Raw genomic sequence first — 13032 nt, 5'->3', positions numbered from 1 at the left:
CCCCCCTCCTCCCGATGCTCCTTTAAGCTTATATTATAATTGCTTAGTCTGCTGGAAAAAAAACAAACATGGGGAGCCATTATTAAAACAACAACGCTTTTGTCTAATGTTAACTGAAACAAAAGCAGCAAGGAGAAGATGAAAAAGGCCACATCAAAATGTTATCTAAGTGTGTATAGAAATATGGGTTACGTAACATAAAAAGTAACAATAATTAATAAGAGGGGACGGGAAGGAGGAGGGGTACCAGATCAGTTCACTTTTTTGAGTGTCAAAAGTCAACACAATTTTCATAATCACTTGTTGTTTGTGGACATAAATTCCCCTAACGATGCTAGCCCTTTTTTCTACAAAATAAAATTTAAAAAACACTTGCCGTTTCAACGTATAATAGGCCCATGCAACGGCCCCATTATGTTTTTAAAAAAAAATCAATTCACGCAATACCTCCACCCCCCTAGCCCTTAGCTCACATTTAGAGCACCTCAACCTAGTCAAACAGAAACCATCTCCTCATTATCTCCTAGTCTTACCGACAGTTATTTTTTCTGTACATTTTTTTCACTTAAACAAAAAAGTTCGAGTCGCATCTTTTTAAAGTTCCCAGCTCCAGAACAGAATGAGAGTATTTTTTTGTTTGTTGCAGTATTTAGATTATGCTACCGGATGTGAAAGCCCAGCCAGGGGAGGTTACTTCAAATTATTGTTATTGTTAGAAGTGGTCAAGAAACGTGAGACGCACGAATTTCAATCAGATTCAGACCAAGATCTCTGCGCTTACAATATTTATTGTGTTGTGAACAAAATCGAAAATGGTTCAGTTGTCCAGTTACTCTATCCCTTTAGAGGGAATTCAGCACACTGAAGAAAATGTCCAAGCCACAGTGGAAAGCTCTGCTCTTGGCTCAGGAACTTTGTACATAACGGAAAGGTGATTTGATTGTAAACCAGCAGTAGATCTACCACTGACTGCCACTGTGACTGTGACTAGAATCTAGAGCTAGATTTAAGATCTAGTTTATTTACTTTGTGCAGACTGCTAGATCTAGATCTATCATCATTTTGGCAGCTACCACTATGAGACAGAGCAGAATTGAGGGCTAGCTAGTGACAAGGGGTAGGAACATGCGATTAAAGGCCACCTCAGTGCAGGCGAGTCTTTTGGCTATTCTCACCCGGTGCGCGTTCACCGTTATAGCCTAGATCTAGGCCAACAAATTTTGCGTTCACCTTAAACCACAGAATTCTACACTGTGATAACAGAAAAATTGTAGAATTCTGTGCCGTGAACAAACGTTCCATTACAACTGTAGCCTACTAAAAGCGTAGTTCCCACCCCCCTTATTTGAGCCTGACCTACTTCTAGATCTAGATCTAGATCTATACGTTTGATTCGCGGTGAGCTAAGATATCAAACCTAACAACAGCAAAACATTAAATTGTGGTAAAATTCAGGGGGGCATGACCCCCCTTCCTATTTTTTTTTAGGTCAGGGGGGCAAAACCCGTGAATAACAATTGCGGGGTGGGAACTACCGAAAAAGCGCCCAATTTTGTCTGTGGGCAGTGGAGAGAGAAAGAGAGAGGAGTTAAGTAGCGCGAGAACTTCCGGTCAAAACAAAATGGCGACCCGCAGAGTTCGGCTCGATTCGAAAAGTTAAATAGCCGTAGCATCTTTGTTGTAGACAACCAAATTAATTTACTTTTGTGTTTTAACATCATTTTTAACTTTGTTTTGGTCAATTTTATTCAGAAAGAGACAGAGAGAGAGGGGAGGAGTAGATCTTGCGAAAACTTGCGGGCAAAACAAAATGGCGAACCGCGTAGTTCGGCTCGATTCGAACAGTGAAATAGCCATAGCGTCTTTGAAGACGATCAAATTAGCTTACTTTTGTGCTATAACGTAATTTTTTCTTGGCTTTTATCAATTTGATCATCCACATCGATAGAAAGTATTCCGAAATTAGGAAAAACAGGTCTTGTTTCAAACCGGGTGAGAATAGCCTACGGTCGCAAGTCTCACCCGGGGTGAGAGGTCGATCGTAATTCTATTCTCACCCCGGATGAGAATAGCCACTTCCCGATTAAAAGTAGAAATGATGCAAACTATTTTTAGGTAAGGCGCCCATCTTGTTTGACGTCAGACCAGGATACCCCTCCGATCACGTGACTACATCTAAGTATAGACAACCGCATGGCACCAAAGATGGAAGTGTCTATGTATATTATGCTTAATCTACACCTTTCTCTCGGAAGTTCTGATACTGATAGCTGATTTGATAGCGCGTCTGCGTTTGATGTCGAGCAATGACTTTTGGAGCGGTTCGATTCCGGTCCCGGACAGTTGTTTTTTTTCTTTTTTCCTCCTCCCGACTGACCAACAGTTCCATAAATTATAGCCCTAATTTGTAGAGATGCTTTGAAGTTGTTGTTTATTTTTAAAAATGTATTAGTGATTAAAAATGCAGGAGGGGGGGGGGGGGGTTGGTAGATCTAAATTTAAATATCTAGATCTAGATATATATCTAGTCCTCCTGCGTCTTTACGGCAATTTTCGTGCGGTCTTCCATCATGTCCAGGTAGGCCTACTAGATCTAGATCTAGAATCTAGATCTAGATCTAATCTAGAATCTAGATCTAGATTCTAGAGAAATGTTACCGAAAACACGCCGTTCCATGTGAGTATCCCAGGAAGTGATGACATCACATTACTAAAATTAGCAGCCAATCAGAAAGATGCGTCATTTCTACGTTTAACGGCATGTGGGGTTGGAGGGGTAGGCTTCTTAGGGTTAGGCCTCTTCTTTATTGTGTTTGATGGGGTGGTCGCTCGTTACGGAAGTCCTTCCGTCATTAGAATTTTAACATTTTATTGATAAATAATAGGCCTTTTGTTCGTTCTTACATTCTCATTCAGTGTCAGATTTCAGTAAGTAAGTGAGTAAGCGTAAGGCAAGGCCAATGCCACTGACAGTCCAACAAACAGCCAAGTTCATACTTTCTAGGCTAAGACGATGCTAGCTAGCTCTGTTAAAAGTTTGGTGATTTTGTAGTTTCGTTCATTAAAGTCCAAAGCCAAAGCTGAACACCAGACCCTGAATTGCCAGGTAATCGTTGAGGAGTGAACTAGGCTTAGACTGGAAGGAAGCACGAAAGCTAGAAAATTAAAATTCAAGCAAAAAATGGCGCTTTTTTGGCAGTTTCCACCCCCCAATTATCATTGGCCAGTTTGGGCCCCAAACTTATTCTTCTTGTTCTCCTCCTCCTCCTCTTCCTATGCTCTTCCTGCTTCTTCTTACAGTTCTTCTTCTTTTTCTTCTTCTATGAACGCTCCAAACCTACTGTGAGAAGACGGTCAAAGGCGTGAGAGCGAAACCGGGAATTCCCAGAGTATGCTCACGGTACTTAATGTTTTAATGGGTCGAAGCTTCGACCAATCGCTGCCCTCTTTACGCCCCCTGTGTAGTCGCATGTCGATTAGGCGTGCAAGGCTTTAGCATTGTCGACATCAACCATCTTTATTCTCTGGCCACTGACCTAGAGCTATAATGACACTTCACTGAGAGCGCTTAACGCATGCGCAAAGGTCATGTTGACGTTCTCTCATGTTAGGCCCCAAGAGTCAAGAGTAGGGTGGTTTCAGATCTAATAAAAATATGGAGGGGGGGGGGGGGGTGTTGAATTTTTATTTTATCATAATTTGATGTTTTGCAGTTAGGTTGCATCCCTGTTCTTTGTGTTGCCTATTTGGTCTTCACGATTTTTGTCTTCTCTCTCTCTCTGTGTCTCTGTCTCTGTCTCTGTCTCTGTCTCTCTCTCTCTCTCTCTCTCTCTCTCTCTCTCTCTCTCTCTCTCTCTCTCTCTGATCTCTCTCTGATCTCTCTCTCTGTCTCTGTGGCTTTGGTGGCCTAGTGGTTAGGCTTTCGGACTCGCCACCGTAAGGTCGTGGGTTTGAATCCTGTCAGGGGCCCGACATTTTGTCCTTGGGAAAGGCACTTTGCACAAATTTTGTTCACTTCACCCAGATGGAAATGGGTACCCGGCTATAGACAGTGAACGATCTTGTCAGTTTGATAGTGTTTGAGCGCGTGAAATCCGCAGCTTGCACTGTATGCTTCCTCGGAAGCCGAGAATGTTTCTGAGTGTTCTCAGAGGGTCTGCTGGGATAATAATAGTAGTTGTAAAGCACATAGAGCATGCTCTTGAGCGTGGATTTGCGCTATATAAATGCAATTATTATTATATTATTATTTATCTTCCGGGGTTTCCCTCGCCAGTTATCAAGATTGGATCTCTAGAATCTATCGCCCTTCTTTAATTTTTATTCTTCAGAATGACAGTGACAAAGTTACTAAAAGTAGAAAAGTGCAGCGTGTTGTACACGGCTCAATTCGTCTATGATTTAATTCTGTATAAATAATTATAGAGATGAATTTATCATCATGTTTCAGGTATACTGATAAACTCTGATATCATGAGTATGAGGGATGAGACAAAAAAACATTGGTTGAGTGTAATGCTATCAAAGATTTTCCACCTCAGAGAATCTTTGAAGTTATATAACCAATTGAAGATGAAAAATGACAATCATGTTACAGGGTTGCAGAATAGGATAATGATTGAACAAAAAGAAGAGACAGTAGTACAAAAGTTTCTGATGAATAAAAATAATAAAGGGTGATAAATCTATTCAACTCTCAAGGGAAACCCCAGAAGACGACAAAAATAGATGGCGGAAATAAGTGATCTATATTTGGGCCAATCACAGAGCTGTGCTTGTCATGTTTAAGGCTTTGGCGACAAAGCACAGCTGATTAAAACCTGTCAATTCTTTGCCATATCGACAGACCGAAGGGCTAGAACCCAAATGGCCACTGGATCGGAAAAGTAAAGTAAAGTAAAAGTCATGTTTAAGGACTTTTGGGGGGGTGGAGGATTTTGTTCTTTTCCATTCAATGGATAGGACTAGGACCTATTACTAATAGTAGGCTACAAAAACTTCCCTGTAGTTAGGCCCGAACCTTTTTGTATGGCTTTTAATGTGGAGGTTTTTTTTTGGACCTCTTTTTTATATCACTGGTATGAGGTTATAGGCTAGTGTGTGCGCTAGTTTTGCTGCCAAATTTGAAAGACAAATGATGATGTATAGCATAACATGGATAGCTCACATTCGTCAGGACCAGCCTCAGTAGTTCGAGGGATCTTACAAAGAAGAAGAAAAAAACGGGACTGCAGGCACACTTCGACGGATGCATGAATTCGAGTCTTCTGTGTTTGACCTATATCTGTGATACTGTGTATATATACAGTCTTCGCGAAAGTTAAGGAACACTTGTAAAAGTGCACGAAAAATAAAATTAAGAAAACCAGCAAATCAAATCATTCATTCTTTAACATACATTTAATTCATCAATCCATGAGTGCAACAAAGAAACTTCGTCACAATCGAAACCAAAATGGATGACATGATTCCCAGTGCTCAAAAGGGACCCACCCTCAAAATTGAAAATGACAAAAGAAAGGCATGGGGAATGTTGTTCCATTTTTGTTACAGCCATCCAAGCAGCTGCTGGTGGGCAAAGGGTAGTTCTCCCAAACTCTCCCTTCAAACTCAGCCTACAACTGTTCAATAGGATTGAGGTCTGGACTGTTGGCTGGCCAAACCATGCGGGTAATCCTGGCTTGCAGCATGAAGGCGTTGACGCCTTGGACCTGTGCAGCGTGGCGTTGTCGTCCTGAAGGACAGCAGCAAGCCCAATGTGCTGCAGCGCCGTGACGACCAGAGGTCGAAAGATCTCCTGCAGATACCGCTGCCCTGTCAGAATGCCTTGATTGCCTTGCCGGGAATGGTGGGCACACGCATTTCCGACAATTCCATTGACATTCACGAACTTGAACTGGTCTTTTTCTTTGATATTGCTGAGACTTTTTGAGACCCTTTCTTTTATGATTTTCGATTTTGATAGTGGGTCCCTTTTAAGCGCTGGGAATTACGCATTTCGGTCTCGATTGTACGAAATTTCTTTTTTGCACTTATGGATTGATGAATTAAATGTTTGTCAAAGAAGGCATAATTTGATTTCCTGGTTTTTATTTTAAGTGCACTTTTGTAAGTGGTCCTTAACTTTTTGTGAAGACTGTAATTTTGAGTCAATGACAAGTCAACACAAACTTACCTCACATGAATCTTGATCATGATCATAGTAGATTTAATTAGTGCCCTCCTGACCTAATTAGCATCTTTTAAATTTTAGGTAATCAGGCCTTGAAATAGATTAATTAGTAAAGCATAATTAGAGAGCAGTCTGAGATTGATACCAAGGAATAATAAAGCATGCCTGACAAATAAATTGGTATTCTACAATATATAATAAGTATCGACTCATAACATGGCGGCATTAGCGGATATAATGTTAAGAAACAGCAGACTTCAATCTCTCTTGATTACATGTACGTAGTGTATCTGTGTATCTGTAATCATTGAGTTATATGTTAATGTGTGCCGTTTCTGCCACAACTGTTGCTCTGTTAATCACAGTGTTTTCCTCTTTTGGTTTCAGTTTTGTGCTGTGGCTGAATCAAGGTCAAGAAGGCATTCAACTGGAGTACAAACTTATTTCCTTGCACGCAATATCTCGTGATCTCCATGCCTTTCCCAAAGAACATCTGCTCTTGCATTATGATGCTAAGCTCCCAAGTAAGAATTTATCATTTTTAGCTTTATCTTATTTTTTTTAAAGTCTCGATTTTCGCTCCATTTGTTCAGCCCAGTGGAGACCAAAGGCGAATCACATGGTCTTGTGCTCTGGTAGGAAGGAGTATTGGGACTGCTTGCTTTTCCTGAGTGTGGAGAATGTAATAGTTTGTCACTGGTTGATGGTCATTCTGATCTGCTTCTACTTCTTTTCGGTTCTTAAAGCAATGACATTTAATAAGCCTGTTGAAAATTCAAGGGAATTTTAACCTGTATCGTGAATATAATGTATTATTGATATCATTATCCGGACTGCCCATTATTACGAATATGGCGGAATCATTGTGATTTTTGTTCAATTTTCCGAAAAATATACGATCATAATAATACTATTAATACCCCTGATTCTGATTTTTTTTAAAATATCGGCTACCTCAACCGACTGTCAACCTTCCCGGTGTATAGTATATATAAGGGGAGAAAAACTGCCAGACCCTATGTCACTACGTCGCATGCAGTTGTTTAACTTTAACATCCTCTTCGCATTGAGCCCTTGAAGTCGCTCAGTGCCACTTTGCCCTTAGAAAAACATTAGACTTTAGAAGTGCCGAATCCAGGAGTAAGGCAAACATTAGATTGACAGGATGTTACAAAATTCTTGCCCTTTTGTGGTGTGGTTTATAGCCTAGGCCAAGAAGAGAATTTGTTAAAAGTGGTTCATTGTTTGAAACTTGAACAATTAGCTATGGTGGGTTCGTGGCATGGTGTGTTGTGTTGCAAAATCAGGATCAAAGACTTATGACTGTATTCTTTAGTACCTAAAGTGTCTTTTTTTATTTTTGCGAGCAATAACTGCTGCCCCCCCCCCCCCCCCCCCCACCCCTCTTTTCTTTTCTGAACTTGACTAGGACAAGCCCACCAAGACATTTTTTCATCACCCCTTTGTTTATATTACGTTTATTCTTGACTACAACCCCTGTCCTTGACAAGGCATGAAAAAAAAAAACCTGTCCTTGGCTGTATTACGATTTTTTAATCCAGGTTGCTATTCTTTTATTTGTTGACTAAGAAAAGATAACTGGGGGGTGAGCAGACCTGTAGTGAATTGCGTATGTCAGAAAATAAAATGTAAAAAACATTTGAAAATTCTAAATTTCTTCTGTTTTTCCTATAATGACAAAGACAGCACCTAATGAAGAGGACATCACAAGAGGAGTGATGTTTCGTTCTGAGGTTGTTGGGTTTTTTTTAGTGTCCTTGAATTTCATGAAAAATATAAGTCCAAGAGGTCTATCATTTTGTGATCTGATGTGTCTTTACGTAATTTTTGGTGACCTTTCTCCCCCCCCCCCCCCCCTCCCACAAGCTTTCAAGTAAAGTTGGTCTCTGCTCTTGTCTTTTTTCCCCTCACAGATGCTGATCAAGACTCAGGAGCGGAGTCCGGGGAAGATGAAGATGGGGGCTCTGACGTCTCCCTGACCGAGCTCCGGTTTGCCCCAGAGAACAGTGGATCCCGTAAGTATTTGTTGCTTTTGAGTCCTTTTTAGTTGCTGGAGCGAATAATTTTTAAGAGATATGTGAGGCAGCGTGGTGGAATCAGGCTCTCGTCAAATTAATCGAAGTGAAGAAACTTGTATTTTTCTGCAGGTTTGTGAATTTTTATCAAAATTTTGTTTTTTGGCTTAGCACCTTTCATGCCCATTAAAGAACTCGTTTCTGTGTGGATTTTTCTTTAAAACGTTAATTAAAGGCTAAAAAAAAATAGTAAATTTTCAGTTACCACGGACTCTTAAGTCAAGGAAATAACTAATCTTTGGCTGCCATTTTCTCACTAATTTTACCTCTGAAAACAGGTGACCCCCACCTCCTTCATTCACAAATATCTCGACTTGTATTTAAGATAAATGGATATTTTTTTCAACAAAATAAAGACAAGTGAACAAGCTTTAAGATGATACCAATAACTCTACATGTCCAAAAATTGACGAGAGCCTGATTCCTCCACGCTGCCTCACATATTTGTGTAAAGAAAAATCACATTGTCGACAATCAGATTTTGGGCATGAGTCTTTGCTAAGCTCTGTTAAGAAAACAGATGTATGCAAATTTTGATTGAATGCTGGAGTAATGAATATCATAAGGACATTGAAATGTTCAGAAGTTGCTCTCTGGATGTTGTTCTTGTTGTTAGCGATCCAGTAGCATCTGAGCGTTAACTCTTCTGCATGATGCCTTTCTGTAATAGCTGCATGTCTGTTCTAATTGTTGTCTTGAGGAGTAGAGGCAGTTAGATGTGTGGGGTAGCTTGGGAAGAAAACATCCCCTTAAATCAGTTAGTTTTCTACAGAAGAACAGATGATGTTCCACTGTCTCTCTGGATAAGTAATAGCTCTTTTAGCCACTTTTAAGGTTGATCAGAGGAGAAAAATTACTTGATTTGCTCGCTTTATGGTGTTTAGATAACTTCGTAAGAGAGGTTCTAGTTGTGTGTTTTTTTCTTCCTCTTAGAACACCGCTGTCCTAAAATCAAGTTAACGATAGGCCTTTTTCTTCTTTCATGATTGCTGTGTTTTATGCGTCTAATTTAAAAAAAAAAAATTTCACAGATTTTACCATATCTTAACCGAATGTCTAGACTTTGGAGAGATCCGAAGGAAATATTATAAATGCAAGAAATTGCAAGACATTTTTTACGTCGTTGGTCCCAGCAATATTTTGAATTTTATGAAGGCCATTGGCTTTTATTGCAAATTGTAAAGCGAAACTATATTGTAAAAATTTTTTATTGTTACTTATAAGAGTTGTTTTAAATTGAAAATATATTTGCGCCGAATTTTAATATTTTAGCATTTTAAAGTCTAATAGTTAACCAATCGTGCAGTGAACTTTTGCGAAAGTAAACAACTTGTGTTACGCACGCTCATATGACCTTACGCAGTTGCGAGCGTCGTAAAACCCTATACTACTACTACTACGTATTTTTGGTTTCTTATATCTCCCGCCTCTGATGTCTCTCTCTGTGTGTAGTGGAGACCATGTTTTCCGCCCTGGCCCACTGCCAGACCCTCCACCCAGACAGCGACTGCCAGCTCTCAGACGACGAGTTTCAGGATGCAGAAGGAGATGGAGTTGGTGACGGTGAGCATCTTAACTCTTTAGACCCTGAGTTGTTTCCTCCGTTTCCCGGCATTTTTTTCTACAGTCGCCTAAACCTGGCACACTATGTCTCATTATAACCCCCTAAAGCTTGCCTCTAACTTCTAAATGGAAGAAACAACCCCTGAGTCATTACTAATGAACTTGGTTCAGGAATAGTTCCGAAAAACAAGCAAAATTAAGGACTAAATGAAACGAAACAGTTGTCACTGATATCGGACGCTCCCAGCATCCTATGGGGAACAGGGTTATTACCGCCAGGCGCTACCAGCATCCGATGGGGTTTAAAGAGTTAACTGATTCAGCCCGCAGCACCACTCACAGCGGCTAACTGTTCTCTCCTTGTTTGGACGCTCAGAGCGACTCTTATCTATTGCTTCCTTTCTCCACATAACTTTTCTCTCTTCTTTTTTCCTTACCACTTACATTTCAACCCTCTTTGCTGGTGCCATTGAATAGTATTTTATATTCTGAACATTTCTATATGCCACACATAGGGTTTTCTCAAATGTGAGGCAGCATGGTGGAATCAGGCTTTTGTCAAAATAATAAAAATGAAGAAATTTGCATTATTCCGCAGGTTTGTTAATTTTTATTAAATTTTTGATTTTTGGCTCAACACCTTTTATGCCCAATAAAGAACTCATTTCTGTGTGGATTTTTCTGAAAAACGTTAATTAAAGGCACAGAAAATGTAAATTTTCGGTTACCACGGACTCTTAAGCTAAGGAAATAACTAACTTTTGGCGGTCATTTTCTCACTAATTTTTCGTCTGAAAACAGCTGACCCTCATCTCCTTCTTTCGTAAATATCTCGACTTGTATTCAAGATAAATGGATACTTTTAAAATCCAAATAAAGACAAGTGAACAAGCTTTAAGATGATACCAATAACTCTACATGCCCAAAAATTGACGAGAGCCTGATTTCACCACGCTGCCTCACATATTTAGATATTTCTTTATTAATTATTTGTGAAACAACCCATGAGGTCACGAAGCGGTCACAAATTATTTGGGTCCGGAATCAAAATTATCTGCAGGCTGAATCAGTCAGTTAACTATATTCAAGACACACTCGAAACGAACCTACTGTAACGGCCACCTGTATAAGACAGTCACCTGTACGAATAGCCAGTTCCTATTTCCTCTCTTGTGTATTTTTTACATTATAATGACACTTGTGTAAGGCAGCTGCTTTTTTCCTCGATAGAGGGTGGCCATCTTGGACAGTTCCCATTGTATTTACAGTTAAATCGCCCATGACAGCCACCTGTATTAACGGACACTTTCCATTTCATCCTTGTGGGGGGGGTTTTCTGTATAATTATGGCCTGTTGCATCTTGACAGACGATCTTAAAACAATATGCATGATACAGCTTTGCCTGTTTAGTTAAAAAGAAAAATGTTATGAACCCCAGCAAAGATGGATTAGAGTTTATTTTTCAAATAACAGATATTCTTTTACCTCTAAGATGTACTGTTATCTTTCAAGAGAAAAAGAAAACAGCGATCCTGAAATCAGCTGTGTTCTGTCTTTGTCAGGATACTTCCAAAATGAGGATGGGTTTGCGTACTTGAACGAGGAAGGGCGGGCGAACTTGGAGCGCATGAACCAGATGTTACTGGGGGGTCAAGGAGACGCCGATTTGGCCTCTCGCACTCAGCAGCTCACACTCACCAACGGTAAGTCACTGTTCTTTTATCTGCTTTTGTCTTAACCCTTTGATCCCGAAATCTTGAAATTTCTCAAATCTCTGTCCCTGGACATTTCTTGCAAATTTCACAAGTTCACGTACACAAAAAGACTGATTTCATGTCCACTTTTCTGCCCCCACCCCCTCACCTCCTTTGCCCCCTCCTCTGGGCTCCTGACTCTTTCTGCAGCCTTTCTACTGCTACTCCTTGGCTCCTCCTTACTGCTGTCTTTCTGCCACACCCCTGATCTTCTGGTAGGAAAGATCTGCACCTAGCCTTCTCGGACAAGGGCGAAAAATCTCGGAGGGCCCGTGTGCAAGTTGCGCACGTTAAAGATCCCTTTGTGGTCTAAAATCGATAAGAGTAGGCTTCGGCCGCCACCCGGGCAAAATTCAAAATTTCCTACCAACCGAAAATGTTAGGTGTGTCCCGCGCGCTCATATGACCTTATGCAGTTGCGAGCGCCGTAAAACACTTTACAAAAACAAAAAACAAAGAAAGGCTGAGGGGAAGAACATGGAGAAATAAACACATGTGTTCCCTCCCTTGTTTACTTTATTCCAAGGTGGAAATATTGTAAGACAACGAACAAGAAATAAAGAGAGTACTTTTGATGAACTACACTACTAAGGGTAATCCGTGCCCCGGTGAATGGGCCTTATGGTATATAGCAAAATATTGCCCAGGCCGGTAAAAGGCCTAACGGGTTGAAAGGGTTAAAGCAGTGCTGGTGAACTTTTCAAAAATCGGAGCCCACTTTTGTCACCTTTGACCCTATAGCCCTGAGTGGACAATGGGAGCGTCCAGTGAAACTCGACCAGTCCCTGAGTGGACAATGGGAGCGTCCAGTGAAACTCGGCCAGTCCCTGAGTGGACAGTCCCAGCATCCAGTCAAATCACAGAGTGCTAATGCAATCTTTTCTGAATCCTAATAGATTTATTTTGACTGGGAAGTGTTAGCTAAATGTATAAACTGCTTCTCCTTTCACTATGACTCAATTTTAGCCCTATTAATGTTTTGCGTGGATACCCCGTTACGCGTTTCATGAAATCTGGAAAAAAAGTCTGTCAAAACGTGGAAAATAACCCGAAGTTCAAGAGTTAGGATTGGGACTCAAACATCTTTGTACTGCCCACCTTCATGAATTTCCGATAGAAATCAGCTGTCGCGACCCGGTCATTCCCACTTCCCCCCCAAAATGACCAAATGGCCCGCTGGCGGGTAATATCGCCTTGGTTGGCAAGCACTGTTATTGAGTATGTAAGGAGTTGGTGTGAGAATGTTTGATATTCTTTTGTAAGGAAAGAGGCTTGGTTGTACATAAAAAGTTACCTCCACTAATCATCTAATTTCTCTCATTTACATCTTGAGAGACTCAGCGTGCCAAACAAGCACACTTTTCAGGGCATATCATCATTATCATCATCATCGTCATCATCATCATCATCATCATCATCATCATCATCATCATCATCATCATCATC

At 40.6% G+C, this 13032-nt stretch overlaps 1 protein-coding gene across 1 annotated transcript in view; it reads left to right on the top strand.

Moving 5' to 3' along the window:
* The first annotated feature begins 710 nt into the window (after window positions 1-710).
* Window positions 711-13032, top strand: part of LOC101861392 (methylosome subunit pICln) — a 15215-nt gene continuing 2893 nt past the window's right edge. The window contains exons 1-5 of the mRNA XM_005108714.3: window positions 711-931; window positions 6560-6696; window positions 8107-8208; window positions 9721-9831; window positions 11395-11535. Coding sequence (XP_005108771.1) covers window positions 813-931; window positions 6560-6696; window positions 8107-8208; window positions 9721-9831; window positions 11395-11535 — 610 coding nt within the window. The 5' untranslated portion in view covers window positions 711-812. The remainder of the gene's footprint in view (window positions 932-6559; window positions 6697-8106; window positions 8209-9720; window positions 9832-11394; window positions 11536-13032) is intronic.

This window comes from Aplysia californica, unplaced genomic scaffold (assembly GCF_000002075.1).
Source record: "Aplysia californica isolate F4 #8 unplaced genomic scaffold, AplCal3.0 scaffold00711, whole genome shotgun sequence".
In the NCBI taxonomy this organism is placed as follows: Eukaryota; Metazoa; Mollusca; class Gastropoda; order Aplysiida; family Aplysiidae; genus Aplysia; species Aplysia californica.
This window is presented reverse-complemented; position numbering and strand designations above follow the sequence as displayed.